At 46.5% G+C, this 23,806-nt stretch overlaps 1 protein-coding gene and 1 long non-coding RNA gene across 5 annotated transcripts in view; one reads left to right on the top strand and one right to left on the bottom strand.

Moving 5' to 3' along the window:
• Positions 1-23,806, bottom strand: part of LOC133355996 (voltage-dependent L-type calcium channel subunit beta-4-like) — a 179,262-nt gene that overhangs the window by 53,589 nt on the left and 101,867 nt on the right. For 3 of the 4 annotated variants that reach the window (XM_061573469.1, XM_061573478.1, XM_061573496.1), the window contains one exon: positions 5,296-5,415. In XM_061573469.1, coding sequence (XP_061429453.1) covers positions 5,296-5,415 — 120 coding nt within the window. Of the gene's footprint in view, positions 1-5,295; positions 5,416-13,527; positions 13,660-23,806 lie in introns of those variants that run through there. The other variant, XM_061573488.1, reaches the window with a different exon arrangement.
• Positions 1,214-3,321, top strand: LOC133356012 (uncharacterized). The gene is made up of 2 exons (XR_009756808.1): positions 1,214-1,431; positions 1,620-3,321. It is a non-coding gene; the product is annotated as an uncharacterized LOC133356012 (long non-coding RNA).

Genomic DNA, 23,806 nt, shown 5'->3' with positions numbered 1-23,806 from the left:
TACAACTTGCGAAGGACCGGTTTACTGAATTTTCAGATTACTTCTGGGTGTTCAGTTTAAAATAACGTTACAAGCGCAACTGCAGTGGAGAAATTATCGTGTGGGTGGCTCGGGTTGATGCGAGGACAGCAGCAGCCAAGGAATATAGAGTGGGCAACGATATAGAGTGTACATGCACAGCCCATTTTATGTCAATCCACTGCTGAATGATGGCCTCCAAATGCCTTGGGGGCCTTGAGAAATCTTTGACTATTTCTCACCACGATGGCCAGTGCGGGTGGGTGAAACTGAGTGGAGCGAGTGCAGACTAATGCTTGATGGATTTTGAGGCACTGCCCTCTACTGCCCACAATGCCCACAACACCTGCTGCATGCACGGTGGTCACCCATCCAAGCACGTGGCCTATTAACGGCAATAATAACGTCATCGGCTGTAGTCGATCCACCGCTAAATGAAGGCCTCCCCAAGCCACCACGATCATCATAACAAAGTAATAATAGCTGGAACTGCAGTCATTCTCACCAATGCTACCGGTGTGTCCCGTGAACACAGTTTTCTACTTTTCAATTGCCTTGCACAAACACATGCTGACGTTAAGGAAGCCAATCAATAGCTCTTAAGGCCGTGTCTGCATTGTTCACTTAATGGCTCTGAAAGCTGTTCGCTCGGCATTGTAATTGGACTCGCAGGAGCAGATGTAGGAAGAGCCCTGGTTGAGAACGCCTGACGTTTTGCTTTGTTTAAATTTAAAACAAAAAGCTGCCCCATTTCCCATACTGTATTTAAGGTCAAAGTGTCTCCCTGCTCGAGCAAGCATGGGGTGGCATTCATTTCCATCGGTAGCCTTGAGCTAGAGGAAGAAATGCCATGCATCTGTGGTAGGTGCCAGTTAATTATATCATTGTGTAACAATTTTTTAAAAAAAATTTGTTCCTGGGTAGTAAGTGTTATTTCCTAATTGCTTATGCCTCAAAAGCACAGAACAATGGTTATTATTCCCCACTAACTTTGCTTTTGTGACCAGGACATTGCTATTTTGAAATTTACCAATTTTCCAGAACATTCCAGATAGATTCAGTGCTGATTAAACTTGGAATAACTTCTAGAACATTTTAGAACTTTCCAGTAATATAAATAGCAGTATAAATACAAGGGACCTAAAGCCCACCAGTTCAGTTTATTTTCAGCTGCCTAAGTGGATACATATCTGCATTTTTCTGAGATGGCATCAAGAGGCTGCAAGCATCCGGTAGACGCATTTTGCTATGTCTGCAGCCAATTTATAAGACAAGAGCGAAAAAAATACTCTGTGGAAGCATCTGCTAAGATGTGTGAGGCCTATAAGGCATATTTCGGCATGCCTGTCGGGGATCAAGACAAACCCTGGGCACCTCATTTCACTTGCGAGCAATGCAAAAAAACTCTGGAAGGTAAGATGGACAATTGTTGCTCGGAATTTTAAGTTATAAAATTTGTTAAAATAAAAAAAATTGTAAGAGTTTTCAATTTTTAAATGTTTTACAATTTTCAATGTTTTTGGAAAAATATATCATACATGAAAAATGTTGTGAGAATCTCTTACACATTAGTCATTGGTGAAATAAATGTATTTTTGTAGAATGTTACAGGGGGGGGAAAAGAGCCATGAAGTTCGCTTTCCCAAGAATTTGGCGGGAATCTACTGACCACTCAAGCAACTGCTACTTCTGCATGGTCGACCCTTCCAAACGTCGGACTGGGCAGGAATGCACCTGCTATCATGTATCCGGACCGCCCTTCATCCATCGCCCCGGTGCCACACTGCCATGAGCTCCCCATACCCACTCCTCCGGAGAGAGAGCAGCCGTCTTTAGAAGAGAGCAGTAAGTCAGAGAGCGAGGAAGACGTTGTATATCCAGATGACAATTTCAGAGGTGTAGTTGAGGACAGAAACCCATACTACCCCAACCAAAAAGACCTCAACGACTTGATCAGATATCTTGGTCTCACCAAGTCCAATGCCGAGCTTTTGACATCTAGGCTCAAGTAGTGGAACTTGTTGGATGAAAGTGTGCAAGTCGCAGATCAGAGGAAGCATCACCAATCTTTTTACAGCTTCTTCACCCGTCAAGATGGGCTCTACTTCTGCCACAATGTGACCAGTCTGTTCGAGGCAATCAGAATCACCTGTAACCAGAATGAGTGGCGCCTCTTCATTGACAGCTGATCCAGGAGCCTCAAAGCCGTGCTGCTCCATAATGGTAACAAGTACCCGTCTCTTCCTCTGGCTCAATCGGTGCACCTCAAAGAGGATTACAACAACATCAAGACCTTGCTGGACGCCTTGAAGTATGATGAGTACGGTTGGGAGGTCATTGGAGACTTCAAAATGGTGGCATTTCTGATGGGTCTCCAAGGCGGTTTTACCAAGTTTCCCTGCTATCTTTGCCTTTGGGACAGCAGGGACACCAAAGCGCACTACCACAGGCGGGACTGGCCACAGTAGACCGAGTTTTCTGTGGGGACGAACAACGTCAAGTGGGAGCTACTGGTGGACCCCCAGAAGGTGCTGATGCCACCACTGTACATACAATTGGGCCTCATGAACAATTTGTCGGAGCTGAAGATAAGGAGTCGGCAGACTTCAAGTGCCTTCAAGACTTCTTCCCTAAGCTGTCTGAGGCAAAGGTCAAAGCCGGCGTTTTTGCCGGATCACAGATAAAGAAGATCCTGGAGTGCAATGAATTCCCCAAGAAGCTCACTAGTAAGGAAAAAGTGGCTTGGGACAGCTTTGTCACAGTGGTTCGTGGCTTCCTGGGCAATCACAAGGTTGAAAACTATGTGGCGCTGGTTGAGACTCTGGTGAAGAACTACGGCACGATGGGCTGTAGGATGTCCCTCAAAGTCCATATCCTTGATGCTCATCTTGATAAATTCAAGGAGAACATGGGAGTGTACTCGGAGGAGGAAGGCAAGCGCTTCCACCAGTATAACGAGAACATGATGATGTGAAGTTTTCGTGACTGCAGGAATCCATACTGTTTGTTTCTTTTGGTAAAGTGACGTATAAAAATAATAATAGATCATGACGTTTCGATTGCCACACAAGCGATCGTCCTCAAGTGATCGTCCTCAGGACAAAAAAGACCATTCAATGAAACTGGTATTGCCAAACACATCCCAATGTTGAAATATTACCCACTCAACTTGGATTACACGTCGCAACATGACCCCCTACTTCAACACCTGGCACGACTCTCCTGAACAAGAGTCTCGAAACTCAGCGAGGCTTCCCTGGGTAAACAACCGTAATAACAATAAATAATGGTTGACTGATTCGAGCAATGACTGCAGATCAAAGACCCAACTTTCTGATTGTGAGGCAAAGTAAGAAATTGAATACTTTGGCAGGGTGATTGGTGGATCACACAGAAAATATCAGATGCCTGAACTATTTTTTAAAGACATGCTTGAAATATTCGCAACCCTTGGGAGCAAAGCCAGGTGTGCTTATATCCAACGTCTGAATGTATCACAAGTTACCCTTGCCTCCCCCCCTCAACAGTGCAGTGTCGCCATGTGTTGCTTGTTTTAGAACTGTGTACAGAAAACCTTGGATTGCGAGCATAATTCGTTCCGGAAACGTGTTTGTAATCCAAAGCACTCGTATATCAAAGCACTCGTATATCAGTTGTGATCACGTGACGCTCGGCAGACAAAGCGTATACACATGCTACTCGTATTTCAAGACCTCGCTCGTTTATCAAATTAATATTTATTTAAAAATTGTGCTCGTCTTGCAAAACACTCGCAGACCAAGTTGCTCGCAATTAAATGTTTTACTGTATAAGGTGGTATTGTACCCATAATCAACTGCATATTGATTTTGGCTGCAAGGTGCTTTATTTACGTGGGAATTTTCAATGGGAAATGGCCAAGTTGGTGTCAAATAGCACAGAAACTGTGCCCCACCATAGTTCCACGAAATACAGACGGCAAATTGTCTTTCCATCCGGCCAGGTGGCTCAGCAGAAGAGCAAGTGGCTCACAATTGGAAGGCTGCAAGATCAAAATCCTTGCCGGGGTTTGACCCATCATGCCATCATGCCTCCTCAGTTGATGACACGGGCACCGCTTTGTAGAGGAAGTCAACGGCGGGTGTCGAATGGATGGACTCGCCCCTGTCGTAAGGAATGTGGATTTTCCACCGCCGGCTCAGGGCTGTAATCTCGGAGATGAGCAACCGGCCATCCACGCTCATTTGAGCAAGAAATATTTTTGACCTTTTGTTGGAACTTTCCAGTGAGGTCGAAATAGGTTGAGGTGGTGGGTGGCTGAGAAGTCAGAGTGCTGAGTCCGCAATGCCTGGGATGGTGGGCTCGAATTTGTACAGCTGCCGGTGATTCCAAACAAAGTTTATCAAGTGTTGTGAGTTGACATTGATTTAGCACTTGATTTGCTTAAATTCCAGCTCTGACAATTAATACTATCCATTTGTCTGTGATGTGACAAATAGTCTCACTGCAGAGTGTTTGGGAAAGTGCTGCCCCTACTATGTAAAGGATAAAAAGGCCACTTGAAGGATTTTGAGAATACCGCTAGGCTTGCCGCTCAGTGAGTTTCCAAATGTATTTATCATCGCATAACACAACGCCACAGCACAACTCGAATACATGATTGTGGGATAAACAATGAACACACCAAATTTAAACGAGGTGTATACGTGTCATTTAATTTAACCTTTGTAACGGGCAGTTATTTTCAAAGGTGCAGAATGATTCGGAGGTACAGGAGATCACAGACAATCGGTGAAGCAGCCAGAACCGATGGCAACATTTCCCAAGTTCTGTTGTCCTCCATCGGGATGGTTGGGCAACCGCATTAATGAGTGCCTATGCGTGCATTTGGAAAGCGATGAAAACCCACATATCAGCCTGAGGACGACCGCTTGTGTTGCGATCGAAACGTCGTAATTTATTTTATTTTGTTTTATACCTACGTGACTTTACCGAAAGAACCAAAGAGTATGCAAGGGGGATGTTGCGGGGGAAGGGGGGGGGGGTGGCACTCAATCCTTGTACAGAAGAAAAACGGGCAGGGAAATGAATCCACTTGCTGACCACAACACCCACGGGCAGGGGACAAAGTGACCCACCAACCCTCGCCTTCACAGTTCGTTGTCCTTCCACCCGGCACCTCCAATTAGCACGGTCGGCTATGTACGGTGCAAAAGAAGTTGAACATACATACATACACAGTGCCAGATTAGCGGTGGGCAGAGCAACGAGGCCCGATGGCCTCAATCAGGGTCTGACCTTGGCCTTCTCGAGCTGGGCTAGCGCCTGCTTCTCGGCCTCGCGTTTCAGGTGTTCTCGCTCCTCTTCCAGGGAGTTGTCAGAATCGGATGGCCGGCTGTTGTAAGAATCTGCTGAACCCTGCACACAACCACACACGCAAACGCACATACAAGCGTGGGCATTAATACAAAGCACGTACATTGCAAAGGCATAAGAGCGCACGCACATTACAGGCAAGGTGTGTGATGTCCATGCACAGACGTTGTGTCAATCCAGCACTGGATGCCGTGCGGGTCATGGGGGGGGGGGGTGATTCGATCATACTTCACCACACTGGTCAGAGCGGGTTGGTGAAGGTGGAGAGCATAGATGTGGGATCATAGAAGTACAGCAGAACAATGGACTTTGCGGCACCATTCCTCTGCTGCCCACCACATCGCCCCAAAGTCCTATGACAACCTGTTTGTGCATGGTGGTGACCCATGCAAGCACTAACCAGGCTCATGCCTGAAATTATTTGGTGCTTTTTTGGGGCGATCTGGTCATAGACTTGTCTAATACAGTACAAGGGGATAATGACACGCACATGAGCACGGACAAAAAAAGAAAAAGATCCCCTGTGTAACCTTAACAGACTGTAGGGGAAACTGCTGTTAGCGAGCACCTATGAAGTCCGGCACGGCACACAAGGGGGTGGGTGGCCAGCACAATGGCCTAGCGCCTTTGTCTCCCCAGTGGCGATATGTACACACCGCACCAGGTACTCATTTGAGGCTAAGTCGACCTAGGGGAGGTCCAGAACAAGTGCAGGGTATCCGAGTTCGTAGCGCAGCGCGCTAATCGCTATACCATTGCCAGTGACACAAGGCGGCACATATGCACGTGCGTACATACACACACAGGGGCAGCACCCTACTCGGCCACTGATGTTAACACACTGCACCTGATACTCGGCTGAGGTTGAGTCAACCTAACGGAGGCCTACGATGGGCCCAAAGACGACTTGTAACACTGATCGTATACAATACATGGTTGGAAAATCAAACCCAGGTCACAACTCGTCTGCTAACCACTGATGCCCCTCGCACCACAACGTGCACAATAAAGGCCAACATTAACACACAAATGCACACGCAATGTTACATGACAACAAAGCATACAGTATCTCAAAATCAGAATATGTATTTTTCTTGGAGAAATCCGATGAGCTGTAAATCTCTTTTTCACAAATGTTCATTCGGGGCAGGTAAGGACGTTACAACAACAAACAATACAAAAACACGATAGGAGTGCAAAGTACAAGAAAGGTAAACAAATCACCCAAACACATACAAAGAGGGGGAATTCACCAACAATAGTCAATGGATTGCAAGTATCCAGCGTGCTAACAATTACACCGGGGCAGCATCCCTCCCGCAAAATGGTATCACTTTTATCCACCCACAGATGGGCTGAGATAAATCTAAATCAGGTCAGCATTGAGGTATAATGAAGTGGCCACATAAGTACGGAGGACTGGTGGCAAAAAGCGGTGAGCACACTGCACTATAAAACCTGTCGGCCTGAGTTTGTATCTCCCAGCCACGGCCAAAATCAGTGCTGAGTGATATCTGAACTGGTTCTGGCTAACCCACGCCACCACTGGTTCATTTCCTTTGTGCAAAACATTTTCTCATAAACTTACACTGACCTGGGTGGTGAAGTATGGTCAGTGACCTCCCATGACCTACACAGCTTGTGGACGTCGTGATCCATTCGTGGACTTACAAAGAGCTGCAAGTGACGATTGTTATTAACACGAGTGCACATTATGAAGGAAGTCCAATGTGCAAGTTGGCATTGCCCAATGGTGTCATATACTGCACTGGTCTTTGAATGATTAATGCTAGTATCGAGCAGTAGGCAGGTCCACCACTTTGATGCGTTGAAATCAAAGGTGCTCATTGTTGTAGAATTCTCTTTGAGGTTACAAACACAGAACTGATTGTGAAATAAGTCAATGAGTAATCATAAATAATAATATTCTGCACGAGTTTACTCATGGAAATCTTTGCCGAGTCTCAAGATTACTTCTTTGGAGTGTCCATTTCCAGTGGGCTATTTTGAGTGGCAAGGCACAGAGAAAGCCATGGATACAAGAAGACAATGCTCTAAAGCTCCTTAGACATATTAATAGCCAAATTGCTGTACTCCCGACGATAGATGCCCCTTAATTACTGCTGGTGTGTGTGTGGGATACACACACACACACAGCGGGATGATTAGTCGACTTTTTTGTGCTCAATTACTCGGGCCCTCTTCAAAATGAAGGCTGCCCCCACATCCTGTCTATCGAAGGCAGGAAACCCCCTGCAAGCCACACCCAGTGCAACGCAGCTGATGGTGATGCTGATATCGATAAGCCCCGCCCATCACTTCCCCATAAATCGTCACGCTTTTTTCCCAAATAGTCGAGTAATTTAACCAATAATCGGACAGCCCAGCTCTAACCCGAATTTCAAGTTTCTGGCCATAATTGATTCGTGTATATGGCTTCGCTATAAACGATGCACGAGCTCCCCTCTCAAATCAAGGATACCATCAGTACAATTGCTATGCTGTGTCACCGAGCTCTGTCTTAACCCACTGACCATGGGCAAGACCGCCGCATCCTACAGAGTATGTAAGTCCAATAACCTGCTCATCCAAACCAGAACTAGCTGCACTGGTAGCCATCTGGAACTTTTTACGACTGCACACACGCAGCAGTAGCAGCGCCCAAGCACCATCCAACTTAAAACAGCAGCAGCTCAAGGCCCTCACCCTATCCTGGCTCTCACCCTGTCCTGGCTCTCACCCGATCAGATTCTCACCCAATCAGTTTCTCACCCGATCAGACTCTCACCAGTCCAGGCTTTCATCCATCCAGACTCTCATCCGATCAAGACTCTCACACGATCAGGCCCTCCCCCGTCCAGACTCTCACCCAATCAGACTCTCACCCGATCAGACTCTCATCCATGCAAGACTTTTGAGCTTTGGCTCCTGCCTCAGTTGATTCGATTTGTGTAATATACGCACGATATTTTTTTGTTAAATCAGTCAAAATTAAAAACTTAAAAGTGCCTGCCTGCTCAAACAAGCCCTGAGCCAGAGGTAGAAATCCCACATTCCCACAGCGGAACAACCATTGCTGACTTCCCACCAAGTGGTACTGATTTTATCCACCTGGGGGTAAGTGCGGTGGAAAATGGAGTGAGTGAACCCTCGCCATCATTTGAAATCGCGACCCCACTGATTATGAGTCAAATGCCCTAACAGTGCCACAATGGAAGCTTACATTACAGCATTAACCTACATGGCACGATAGCTCCACGCTTGGTAGATCCCAGCCTGAATTGGGCATACTTAGAAATTTAAATAGGACAGGCCCAAAACAAAGATGGGAGGAGAGAATGTTTTTTTCTTTTCTTCAAATGCATTTTTCAAGCAGTGACTCTACCAATCTATCTCAGCCTCAACAAATGCCCTATATTAGTTTGCCCAATCGATACTATGCATAGCTCTAATACAATTGCCAAATGTAGCCCCCCCCCCCTCCCCACCACATCGCTTATTCTCACATGACTGCATATCAGCTGTTATGCCTCAGCCCTCTACATCCATGCAACCAATAATCATCACGGAATCCCGAAGGATGCAGCAACAGGCATTGCAATTGGCTGCTTCGTTGTTTCCGAGTGGGTGGCAAGTGACAGTGGCTTGAAGCGGAAAGTTGACATTAATTGTGTTTCGTGCAATTGGTATTTGCGTTTTACATAATCTGCCAAAAGGTGGTGATATTGTTGTCTGGCTTTACTCAATTTGGTAAATAGGTCGTTTGGAGGTATTGCTTTTTAATAATGTCACGGGACATTTAACGTCCACTGTGATGCAGACGGCATGCATCTTTTTGGCGAATACGCCTGCAGTATTAACTTGCCTGCAGTATTAACCAGAGTGGTGACCTTGTTAGAACCGTGAACCTGTGCCAAGTGTCACCACCTTTCAGTTAGCCTGCAAGGTTAAACAGAACCTGTTTACAGTCGGGTCAACGATAACCAGGTTCTGGATCGGAGTGTAATGTACTAAACTCTCTGCCACGCTGGTAACAGAAAATAGTGTTTTACATTAATACAGCCATCCCTAGAATTATCACATTCATGTCGATTTATTCAGAGGCCAGCTTGCCAAATTGCGAATCGTAATTTTGTATATATTTATATATATTTATAGCTTGGGTTGTACAAGTTAAAACATCTAAACAATTCATCATCCGCTCCATAAGAATTGCCTTGTAAATTGTAAATATATTACTCTGCGATTATTCCAGTCACTGATTAGTCAACTGATTACCTTTTCGATTAACCAACTGATTGGATGATGCGAAAATAGTCCTGGGGTATAAATTTTTTCTTCCCAATTCTCTTCCCACATGTGCCGTTGGACGGGAGGTAATGGGCAGGGCTTGGTGACATCATCGTCATCAGCAGCTGCGTTGTGCCAAGCATGGATAGGCAGGCAGCTACCATTTTTAAAGGGGCTCGAGCAATAGGCCACAACAGAAGCAGTCGATTGTAATACATTTTTTAGTCGATTAATCGACAAAATCAGCTCTGAAATAACATTGTGAGCAACGATTTGGCATAACAGTTGCCTGAGCTGATTGTAATCAATTATTCTGATTATCCACACCCAGAATCTGTGCAATGCAAACTGTTGTTGGACAATGATGCTTGTGATTATCTGTATTTATCCAAGGATAAGATGAGATGCCCAGAAGTGGTCTCCCCCAGTAACAGTGAAATGATCCTATTATATATGTCTTCCCACAGATAAGAGGGGTAATCCATAAGCTGGTGGCAAATTCATCTTAATATCCACATCTATCCGTGGGTAACCACACAGATCAGGGTTATCACCCCCTATCCATAGGCCCACACCTCAATGGAAAACAGCTTCAAGACATGTAAAATACAATAACAAAGTTGACATCAGCTTTAACATTATTAAGTACCAAGTTGCAAAGAAACCCTTACCCAGTGAACAATGAACAGATAATCCAAGTTCAATTAAACACGCATATACATTCCACACTAAGCTACAACTGGATTTCCTTAAACTATCCCAACTGTTTTATTCAAAGGTATATCATAATACTCGACGAATTCATAATAATTTACAAAATATTAACATTTCGGGGGGGGGGGGGGATTTCATAATACTTCACCACACTGGTAATTACTTAGGATTGATTTTTTTTCGCTATCAAAAAAATTATTCTATTGGTATTTTGTTTTCGCTTTGTGTTTACGAATGGCGCACATTATTGTAACGCTTATTTAAATTCAGGGCTGGTTTCAAAATGAAATGAGCTAATTATTACTCAGTCATAAATAAAGCTAACCAAACTGCTGCAACCCATCACTTTCAATTTCCCCTTAACACAACCCCCCCAAAAAGGGGGCTTTGTATGACGGATTCTAAACCCTTCTCTCTGTCTCTCGCCTTCCCTCCCTCCCCCAACAACCACAACCACCACCATCTCCCATCCCCTGCCACCCCACAACACAACCTCCCCACCACTACCACCTCCACCCCACAGGCACAATCAGCCAAAATGGTGAGATCCATTGAGAAAATGGTTGCAGTTAGGCCATGCCGAAGCAGGCATTGGCTGGCCCCTTATGCTCTCTCTTATTGGAAGCATATTCATGAGCGAGCGAGCACACGCGCGCACATTTCGTCTCTCGGAATACAAATGAATGGTGGGGTGGTGGTGGTGGTGGGGGGGCAGTCAACATTGCGATGCTTCACGCTTGCATTGAACCGTCGCAGAGGCGCGGGTCCTACAGGAGGAGTGGGATATCTAGAAATGATGTCAATTATAACGACATCACGTGCCCTCGTAGATTTAGCCTCGTGCGTTTTCTGTATGGTAGAGCGTGCGCGTTACACAACAGATTGTCGTATACAGTGCAATCGATTGCAACGCTATATGCATGCGGTATATGTGTGTTGCAGTGCACGAATGTTACTCATATCATGCAACGTGTCTTTGATTCGTTGACCAAATAGCACATGACGGTGCATTGCAGTCGATTTTACGCGAAAAGCATTTTTATTTTCACAGGTGCGTGTCCTATGCTGCATCGATCAAATAGACTTAACGCACATTGTGACGTACTGAATAGGGCTTTAGAGGTATGAGGTGTGCAATGCAGCAACCGTGAGTATACACCTCGTGTGTGCATATATAGTTGATGTGCAATCTTATGGATATCTCTTTATAGGTGGTATGGCTATATATAAAACACACACACACACACTCTATACAGAGTATGAGACACACGTACACAGGCAGTGAGAGATTCTTGACAGCTGACTGAGCCAAAGTCTCCACCACGCAGGAGACGGCATGGGCAAAGACAAAGATCCCCCGTGTAGCCTTAACAGACTGTAGGGGCAAGTGCTGTTAGCGAGCACCTATGAATGCCGGCACGGCACACGAGGGGGTGGGTGGCCAGCACCATGCTCAGCCGTCTTTGTCTCCCTCGTGGCGACGTTTACACACCGCACCAGGTACTCATTTGAGGCTGAGTAGACCCAGGGGAGGCCCAGGACCGGTTATAATAATCGTCACCACCGGTGGTGGCCGTGAGCGGGAATCGAACCCTGGTCGCCAGCTTCGTAGCGCAGCGCGCTAACCACTACTCCACCGCTCCCCACACACACAGGGATAGACACACACAGGGACAGACACACACAGGGACAGACACACACACACAGGGACAGACACACACAGACACACACACAGGGACAGACAGACACACACAGCACAGACACACACACAGGGGCAGACACACAGGGACAGACACACACACAGCGACAGACACACACAGGGACAGACACACACACAGGGACACACACACACAGGGACAGACACACACAGGGACAGACACACACACAGGGACACACACACACAGGGACAGACACACACAGGGACAGACACACACACACACACACAGGGACAGATACACACACAGGGACACACACAGGAACAGACAGACACACACACAGGGACACACACAGGGACAGACACACACAGGGACAGACACACACACACACAGGGACAGATACACACACAGGGACACACACAGGAACAGACAGACACACACACACACAGCGACAGACAGACACACACAGGGACAGACACACACAGGAACAGATACACACACAGGGACACACACAGCGACAGACACACACACAGGGACAGACACACACACAGAGACACACACACAGGGACACACACACACAGGGACAGACACACACACACACAGGGACAGATACACACACAGGGACACACACAGGAACAGACAGACACACACACACACAGCGACAGACAGACACACACAGGGACAGACACACACACACACACAGGGACAGACAGACACACACAGGGACAGACACACACGCACAGGGACAGACACACACACACAGGAACAGACAGACACACACACAGCGACAGACACACACAGGGACAGACACACACACACACACAGGGACAGACAGACAGACACACACAGGGACAGACACACACACAGGGACAGACACACACACAGGGACAGACAGACACACACACAGGGACAGACACACACAGGCACAGACACACACACAGGGACAGGGACACACACAGGGACAGACACACACAGGGACAGACAGACACACACAGGCACAGACACACACACAGGGACACACACACACAGGGACAGACACACACACCGGGACACACACACAGCGACAAACACACACAGGGACAGACACACACACACATGGACAGACACACACAGGCACAGACACACACATAGGGACAGACACACACACCGGGACACACACACAGCGACAGACACACACACAGGTACAGACACACACACACCGGGACACACACACACACATACACAGCGACAGACACACACCAGGACACACACACACAGTGAGTGACAGACACAGACACAGTTGACAGACACACACACAGGTACAGACACACACACACCGGGGCACACACACACACACAGCGACAGACACACACCGGGACACACACAGTGAGTGACAGACACACACACATAGCGACAGACACACACCGGGAGACACACACAGTGAGTGACAGACACACACACACCGAGTGACAGACACACACACACACACTTGACAGACACACACACAGCGACGTACCCAGCGCTGCAGTCGTTGTTGCCCGGTTGCCTGCTGCATATAGCCGAACGGCGGCCCGATGGCTCACGGAAATTCACGCCGCAATTTCGGACGAGCAGGGGGTCCCGAGACGGCGTTAAAGAGTCGCCTCTAGCACAGCCACAACAACCCTGTCCCACCCCCGTACACATCCACCGCAGTGGAATAGTCCACCGACCCCCTCCCCTCCAGCTGCCCCCACCCGCTTACCCCACCTTTCCCTGGATCCCAAAGACAAAGATCCCCCGTATAGGCTTAACAGACTGTTAGGGCAAGTGCTGCTCGCGAGCACCTTTGAATGGCTAGGTGAGTGGGTGGACGGAAAACCACGCCCGGCCGCCTTTGTCTCCCTAACGGCGACGTTTACTACACACCGCACTAGGTACTCATTTGAGGCTGAGTCGACCTAGGAGAGGCACAGGACCGGTTTCAGATAGTCGCCACTGGCGTTGGCAACCGCGAGCGGGAATCGAACTCGGGTCGCTGGTTTCGGAGGCGCAGCGCGCTAACCGCTGCGCCACCGCTCCCCGAGATCCACCTCCGCACGCGGACGCACGCGCTGATGACTCCTCTCTCGCACGCACGCACGGACTTCGCACGCAACCTGTCTTTTTGCGTGAAGAAGACAAAGATTTACCCCCCCCCCCTAACACCCAACACCAACCACCACCAACTCCCTAACCCACATCGCCTTTATAACAGCGGAGTGTTGGGGCGATGTTAGCGATAATCCGTTCATAAGGCCACCACAGCACACAGCCCAGTAAACAAGGGCCAACGTTTGACGGCGTGTGATTGGAACCATTGGACCAATGTTGGGCCAATGTTCCATATTCTTAGGTTTTTTCGGTAAAGTTACGTAGGTATAAAATTTAAAATTAATGAAAGTAAAATAAAATAAAAATAAAATAAAAATCACGACGTTTCGGAGGCAACACAAGCTTCCGTCTTCAGGTGGAACAGTCACAGCACGATAGCTGTATCAAGTGCTGTGACTGTTCCACCTGAAGACGGAAGCTTGTGTTGCCTCCGAAACGTCGTGATTTTTATTTATTTTATTTTATTTTACTTTTATTATTTTTATTTTTTACCTACGTGACTTTACCGAAAAAACCGAAGAATATGAATCCTTGCAGTCACGAAAGCTTCAAATCTAGAACCAATGTTCCATGTTTACTCGGGAGGTGGTGGGTGGCCAGCACCACGCCTGGCTGCCATTGTCTCTCCAGCGCTGATGAGGGTGCTGATGTGTAACACACGCTGCTCCAGGTACTCGTGTATGTCTGAGTGGACAACGGAGGAAGCCCATGTTCACGTATTCCTTACCGATGTTGGCTGTGAGCAGAAATCGAACTTGGGTCACCTTGTTCATAGCGCAGTGCGGTCACCACTGCGCCACCGCTCTCCAATATGCACAAGACAAAGATCCCCCGTATAGCCTCAAAAGGAATTGTGGGGCAAGTGCTGATAGCGAGCACCTATGAATGTCTGAACGGTACACGAGGGCGTGGGTTGCCAGCACCACGCCCGGCCGCCTTTGTCTCCCTAGTGACGATGTTTACACACACACACACACGGGCACGTGCATTATCTGTGCCGGGGTAAATAGCACTGGTCGAGAAAAAAATGTATTTTTGTGCTGGAATCCGAATTTACTGTATATATTATAGTCAAATGTGTGGAGTAAAGCATTCATTGCATGGATTAAATGTGCTATGTCCTTAAATAAATTATTATATCACTGAAATATTCTACAATATCACGAAGATTTGTATGCAGGGTTTCTATTTCGCTTTCCAATTTTTAAGATGCAAAATATGATAAAAGAGTAACGTTCATGATTTATATAATCGAGATATATTGGTGGCTTGGGGAGGCCTTCATCCAGCAGTGGATGGCCTGTGGCTGATGGAGCTACGTAAATCGAGTTATCTTTCTCAGACCTGGAAATACAGTTATTGACACACACGCTATTTCACACACGCTCCATAATACATGCAGATCGACGCGGACAGACCATTCTCACAAAAAAAAAACCACACGAAAAAATATTATCTCACACCTGTCCACACACTTTCTGTATCACTCACTGCCGCATACACACACACACTCGTATGTATCCACACTGTCTTAGATTTTTTTCTAATATGGACGTCTCATTGTCTCTAATATACACACACAAAAATATATCGGGAGATTTCTGTCATGCTCTCTCTCTGTCGCTACCACATACACAAAATATAATTATCCCCCGTATAGCTATAACAAGCTTTTTTGGTGCAAGTGCTGTAAGCAAGCACCAATGAATGCCACGTACACAAAAAAGACAAATATCCCCCATATAGCCTTAACAGACTGTGGGGGGGCAAGTGCTGTTGAGTACACCCCCTCTCTCACAAGCACGTTCATACTCCGCACCTCCAATTAACGTGTTTGGCGACGTACGGTGCGAAAGAAGTTCAACATATATTCATACGCTCATGCATTCGTCTTCATCGTCTGCTCTCTCTCTCTCACACACACACACAGTCGTTCGCACTGTCCCCACACTCCCTGGCACCCTCTGGCATGGGTTTACACTGTCTCAGAATGTATTATCTCTCTCTCTTGGTCTCTTCACAAGCTAACGCTGTCGGGTCTTTCTCACGCACGCCCCGTGATGCACACACACGCACACTACAAGTGTGCCCCCCTCGCATCGCGTGGGTTTTCTCCGGGTGCTCCGGTTTCGTCACCACGCGTATAAGACGCTCAAGCATCAAGTAGCTGAACATGTCTTAAAATGAAGAAGAAAAAATGCAGGACACCTCCTGAAAACGAGAGTCCTAAGACTCGCTTGTGACCTTACCGGATAAATAAGCAAAGTAACATACTGTAAGTGTATTTGTATGTCTTGCAGTCTCTCTCTCTCTCTCTCACGCATACATACGCACACGCATTTTCTCTCTCAGTGTTTGTCGAATAATTTCACCGTCTCTCAAAATACACACAACAAAGACAAAGATCCCCCGTATAGTCTGAACAGACTGTTGGGGCAAGTGCTGTTAGCGAGCACCTATGAAGGCCGGCAAGGTACACGAGGGGGGGGGGGAGGGGTGGCCAACACCACGCCCGGCCGTCTTTGTCTCCCCAGTGGTGATATTTACACATCACACCGGGTGCTCATTTCAGACTGAGTCGACCTAGGGGAGGCCCATGACCGGTTAAGATACTGGTCACTGGTGCTGGCCGTGAGGGGGGAATCGAACTTGGGTTGCCGGGTTCGTAGCGCAGCGCGCTAACCACGACACTACCGCTCCCCATAAAATACACACACACAAATACAAAGGTCCCCCGCGTAGCCTTAACAGGCTGTTGGGGCAAGTGCTGTTCGCGAGCACCTATGAAGGCCGGCACGGTACACGTACGTGCGGGTGGGTGGTCAGCACCATGCCCGACTTGCGCACAGCAGCACACATTCAAACATAATTACTCACACGAAAATAACATCCACAATTCACTAACAAGTTCAGGTGACATCACCATGGCACTTGTGCCATGCTAAGTGCACTCTCTCATACACACGTAGGCACACACTCTCTCTCTCCCTCTTTATCGTTGGCTTTTAAGTTTCCACATCATTTCCCTTCCCCCCCCCCTCTCTCTCTACATGTCAGCAATAAGATCTTCCCTTCTCATCAGCCCTAGCCACCTCTTCCTCCTCTGCCTCCAAACCCACCCCCCCACCCCCCAACGTCCCCCCCAGCTGCAAGCCAACAATGGCACATCCCTTCTCTTTTAATAATAGCCCCACGTCACCGAATCTACGTCATTACAGTGAGCCCCCAATGCGCTTGCAATTTCAATAGGAAAAATAAATATCCGTGGCAGTTAATCTTTAGCCGTGCACAACAACAACAACAACAGCAAAAAATACCCTGTTTGCACTCACCGGTACCTTTTAAATATAACTTCACAAGCAAGCTCCCACGCTGGATTTGGAGATATAGCACACATTGCAGCGGGGTTTTTTTTGTCTCTTTTAACGACAGCGTCTCGATGTGTGCGAGTGCGCGCGTGTGGAGCGGTGGTGTAGTGGTGATTTATCTGAACCAGTCATGGGCCTCCCCTAGGTCGACTCAGCCTCAAACGAGTACTGTACCTGGTGCCGTATGTAAAAACATCACCACTGGGGAGACAAAGGCGGTCCGGCGTGTTTCTGGCCACCCACCCCCTCGTGTACCCTGCCGGCATGCATAGGTGCTCGCTAACAACACTTGCCCCAAAAATGTGTTAAGGCTGCATGGGAGGTCTTTGGCGTATTTCCACATCTGACACAAGCTGTGCTGTGGTGAAGAGAGCTCAGCCGACAATTGGAAGGGCGTGAGTTAAAATCGAGGAAGGGTTCAAACTTGGCACATCATTCCCTCCGGGGTTGATTAAGAAAAGTTTCACTGCGTGGAAAGTCAACAACAGTTATAACCCTATGTAGAGCCTCACCACACCCCTCCCCCCGAAGTATGTCGAATGTTAACCACTGACTCAAGGTTGTTAACAAAAGTCAGCAACACCCAAAACTCATTTGAGCCAAGATGCGATTTGTTGATGCTACTACTACTGCCTTGGCAGTGGTGCACAAGCACAAATAACAAAAAAACACAAAAACAACCTCAATACATTGATAAATAATGCAATCGCAAGGGAAATATATATAATCGGAACATTTCAGGCTATGGCTCTTCTGATTTATGTACGATGAAAATAAGCCATTGCCCAACACATCGCATTATATATATATATTTTTACGCCACAGTGATATTCATTAATGTGTTGAGTACTTTTGTCATTTGACTATTGGAGACATTTTTTCCTTTGTAACTGTTCAAAAATAGTTATACTATGGAAAACTGGCCCATAGATATGTGGAATTTCCACCACTCCCCCAGGGCCATCAATGGAGATGAACAACACCCCATGCTCATTTGAACATGAACATGCTTTGACTTTACTCTGAAATATAGCATGCGACTGAGTGAACAAGATTCTCATTTGAAAACGAGGCATATACGAAACACGAGTAGACAGTCAAACAAAACGTATTGTAAAGGACACTTTTAATTAGGCTTTCGCGAACAATATAATGCACAATTGATTTTTGGGTCAGATTTCGTGAGTAAAACGTGTATTGTACATCCTCGATTCTGGCAACTTGCCTGATAATGCTGGCTGTAACTACCACCAAAATGTGTGCTCTCCCACACATCGGTGCTGCTGCTGCTGCTGAAGCAGCAATACATTGGCACGTTTTCTTCACGTGGTAACTATATTCATCGGGTGGTGAAGGGTGTACGACACATTTTTCTCACACGGTCTAAACCCAACGAAATCAGTTATGCATCGTAATGGACGTGCTCTTGGTTATACAACGCGGTGCTATGGAGTGCGGATAAACGTACGCAATGAACTGCACGGTTTCATATTACTCTAGCACCATGGACAGCTCTTACCGATACACGGGCAGGCCTGTTTACAAGAGAGAACCTGGTTACGCTGAATACTAGTTCCAAGTCAGCTGAAAGTGTCACCCGGCTCAAACAATTGAAGCAACTCTCTCCTCCACTAATAGCCCTGAACTCGTGGTGTAAATTCCATTTTCTCATGGCAGGGCCTCATATCTCAACAGATCAACGACTATTTTTAATCAAAATTAATTTCAGGTGGGAGCTTAAGATTCAAACCCAGTCGATGTTGAACTGTCAAGTTCTTCTCTGCTGGTGGCCTTGAGCCAACAGGTGGAAATTCCACATTTCCACGGGGATTTCCAGTCGACCCATAGCCTCACCACTGTTGACCTCTCACAAACAGGTACTTAATTTACATAATCTTGAATTGAAGCTTTCGTGACTGCAGAAATCCACAACTCTTTGGTTCTTTCGGCAAAGTCACGTAGGTAGAAATTTTTAATAAAAAATAATATATCACGACTTTACCGAAAGAACCAAAGAGTATTAATTTACATACTTTAAGCGATGATAGGCTGAATCAATCCATGACCGAAATTTTTATATATGACCTACCAACGGTGAGTCGAGTGCTTTAATCACAGTGGCACCTGGATGGATTAAATTATTATTATTATCAATGTAAAAAAAAAACATCGAGAAATCAGTCTCATAGATAATAGCGAGAAAACTCTTAAGCCTCTTGAAAAATGCTGCCTCTAAATGTGCATCCACACTTTGGCTACCATCCAGTAGGCACATGTATAACTCAGGTGCATGGAAATCCATTTAGGTAATTGATGAATTACGCAACATGCTCATACAAATTGCATTTGTCAGCTGTTATTATCTGTTTTGTGCAGTCACACAGTGTCCTGCGACTGGTCATCATTGTGACACCTTTATTGTTTTACACTGGGCTATGTTATTGTGACACGTTGTGTGTGTTTGTGCGTGTTTCAACTCCGTGTCTATGCTATGTGTGTGTTTGTGTATGGCTATCTCTCGATTTGTATTGGTGTGTGTGCATGTATGTGTTTGTACGTTTACATGTGCATGTGTTTGCGTGTTTCTCTGTATGTATGCGTGTGTATATACAGTTGGTGGACCTGCCAGTCATCGCAGTCAGTCAACCCATGGCACTCGGGTTCTGTTCCGTGACCTCCTTCCAGCGGGCCTTCGACACTTCACGTGGCCTCATGATGCACCTAGCATGGCACAAATACCGTGGTGACGTCACCGTCGCTTCGTGGTGAACGGCGGTTGTTGTTGTTGTGTGTATGGAGAGTCTTCATAGGTGTCCACTAATAGCACTTGCCCCCACAATCTGTTCAAGGCTATACAAGGGATCTTTGTCTCTGTGAGTGATAGCGTATCAGTTAGCACGCTGCACTACACGTGCAGCAGTTTTAATTCTCAGCCATTTTTAGCATCGGTTTGCAATTGACTAAACCATTCCTGGGCCTCTCGTAGAACAACTTAACTTGACATGGATACCTGGTGCGATGTGTAAACAACAGCGCTGGGGAGACCCAAGGTGGCTGGGTGTGGTGCTGGCCACACGACCCTCCTCGTGTGTCATACAGGCCTTAATAGATGCTCGCTAACAACACATGCCTCAACAGCCCCTGCCGACCCTACATGGGATCTCTATCTACGTGTCCATTGTGCATGCACTTCTAATTTTTCCTTTGCACAAACCTCAATTTATACCTGAATCGTTAAACACTGTAACGGAGAGGCACATACAGCGTGCAGATAATGTGTTATCGCAATTAGTGGGTAACAATGAGGGTTATTGATATTTATTGTATAATACAAATGACACCTGGATAAGCAGAGTACAGCATCGATATGCGTTTTCATATACATATACTGCCCTGTTAATTGTATACATTTACATGTTAAAAATTCTGTGTGTATATACTGTATGTATAGACTCCAGACCAGGAGTGGTCCCGTTTCTTTTTGATGGTTTTCTCAAGGTATTCTGGTTTCCTCCCACACAAAGCGTTGATACAAGAAAACCAGAACAGGCCAAACACCCCCAAGCAAGACTCATTCTTGAGACTTGTGTGGCTTTCGTTGAAGATTCTAAATACGCTTTGGTAAAAAATAAAATCTATCGTGGGAAAATTACAAGCAGGCATATCCAAAATTTGTGTCAACCAAGGCCAAAACACTTGCACTGCTGTAAAAGCTTTACAGCAGCTTTTGGCTGGCCATCGAACAAAGGCGGTCACTGCATCGCTTTCAGGTGCGCTTCTGCGGCCGTCTGGAACGCTCTTCCTTCCAAAATTAGAAAGCCACTGGAGCTATGCAATTTTAAATCGAGTCACTTTCCTCGTAATTGTATCATAAACACATCAATCGTTCAGGGTAAAGCTCATGTAAACAGGAATCCTGCATTAACGATATGTCTAGATGGAAAACGAATTTCTTCAGAACTTATTTTTGTGATTGTTATTCTTAGGTGGCTGTGACGGTACCACCTGAAGACGGAAGCTTGTGTTGCCTCAGAAACGTCATGATTTTTATTTTATTTTACTTTTTAATGTTTTTACCTACGTGACTTTACCGAAAAAACCTAAGAATATGAATCCTTGCAGTCACGAAAGCTTCAAATCTAGAATTTGTGATTGTTGTCCTTCCCGCGCACCTCCGATTATCACGGTTCGCTACGTACGGTGCAAAAAAAGTTCACCATACAGTACATACGTACATTCCGGGTACGGTGGTTGGCACACAATCGCGTGCTTTCAATAAAGTCCCGGGTGGATACTCATACTCTTTGTTTTCTTTCGGTAAAGTCACGTAGGTAAAAATAAAATAAATGAAAACAACTAAATTAAATCACGACGTTTCGGAGGCAACACAAGCTTCCGTCTTCAGGTGGAACCGTTACAGCCAAAGTCACTGTAGTAAGTGAAGAAAGCTGGGGGATATTTGACTCCGAAACCCCACTGATCTGCAAGGTCTCCAGAAGATGGCCCCATAGCAAGTGAGATTGTGAACCTATCCGTGCGGATCTTTGAGTATGTTGGCTACTCGTGTGCGTGGCACCCCCCCCTGCCCCCACAGGCGCAAATCACTCTGAGCAAAAAGGAATCGGTCAAACATTTCCGATGCGGAGTCCACCTGAGAAAGAGCCTTGGAGTACTCAATCAGGCTTTCCGCGAATCAATAAACGACAAGACATATCGTACGACAGAGTGCATGAACGTATATTGCTGTAGATAGCTATACATAACCACTGGACTTATGAATATCCATACGCAGGGCTAATATAGTCCTTAAGCTCCGGCCAAACCAGGCAGATCTCCCTCCCTGGACGTGACAATCTTGAAAAAGTCTCCCCACCTGCCTTAGATAAAGGACATCGATCAATCAACCAATCAAAACGTGGACTGAAATCGCCGAGAAACGACACGCCGTCGCATTCCGTTTCGCGATCCGTCCTTACCGCAGGTAAATAAATAACCCATTCTGATAAGTGTGGTAATGAGGCTTACAGAAACTGTTTATTTATTCATATCACACCAGCGAGAGCGTGCACGTGCGCGTGGCGCGAGATATTTTTGGAGGCAGCCTCGGGGACCAGTTTCCAGGGCAACCGAGCTACGGGTGAACCCTTTATTTTATTTATTTAAAATAATTGCACTGCCAGGGTGCGTGCAACACAATTGGCTGAAACAGGTGATTTGCCACCAGCGCATATTCACTATGATCTCTACCACCACCGCACCACCTCGCCCCAGTCTATGTGAAGAGCACAACACTCTCTTGCATTCCGCTTTACGATGTCCAATTCCTGCAAAGGTTCCACCGCCAGCAGAGAGAGAGAGAGAGAGTGGTACCAGGCAGATGCGTGGGGGGGGGGGGTGTTTGGAGGGAGGGTATTTATTATAGAGCGTGCTGCTAACAAGTGACCATCCAGCACCGCGGTTAGATCTAGCACTGGGGTTAGACACGGCTCTGTGCTTAGACACCACACTTTTGGTTCGACTCGGCACTGTGATTAGGCCCGACACTGTGGTTATATCCAACACTGGTCATAACCAGCAAAGAGGTAGGACGTGGCACTGTGGTTAGACCCAAACTGGTTATATACAGCACTAGGTTAGATCTGAAACTGTGGTTATATCTGGGACCGTGTTATAATAATCAGCCTATCATCTCTATGTGGTCACTAAAATGAGTTCTATCTTTTGGGAGGTCAGTAGTGCTCATCCTATAGAGAAGGACTGGCCCCTGCCACGAGCATGAGGAATTTGCACTGCGACCTCAGTGATGCCAACAGATATAAGCTCCATTACTCATTTTGGCAAGGAGACACTTCATATTTTAAATTTGATGTAAGAATAATAATGTGGTGGAGCTGTGGCACAGTGGTTAGCACACTGCGCTATATACCGGACCCAGCTAACCTGCGTTCGAATTCCAGCCACGGCTAACATCAGCAATGAGTGATATCTGAAACAGTCCGGGGCTCTCCCGCACTTCACCAAACGCGCACTGATCAGCGTGGTGAAGTATGGTCAAAGAACCGCCATGGCCGATGGGGGGAGGTCTTCATCCAGCAGTAGATTGACAAATGGATGGAAATTATTATTATTGATGCATAACAGCAGCAAATGCTCTATGAAAAACCAACAATAGGCCTCAAGGGTAATTGTACTTGTAATTTTAGGGCCAATTCCACCAATGAGTGGGTTTATCTGTGGGGAAGAATCCAGGGTGTTCGGTAGAAAAGAAAAACCAAGTAAAGTGGTTCGATGCTC

Source organism: Lethenteron reissneri, chromosome 7, assembly GCF_015708825.2.
Source record: "Lethenteron reissneri isolate LAM-NWPU_2019-01 chromosome 7, ASM1570882v1, whole genome shotgun sequence".
In the NCBI taxonomy this organism is placed as follows: domain Eukaryota; kingdom Metazoa; phylum Chordata; class Hyperoartia; order Petromyzontiformes; family Petromyzontidae; genus Lethenteron; species Lethenteron reissneri.
The sequence above is the reverse complement of the archived record's forward strand: the minus strand, read 5'-3'. Positions and strand labels throughout refer to the sequence as shown.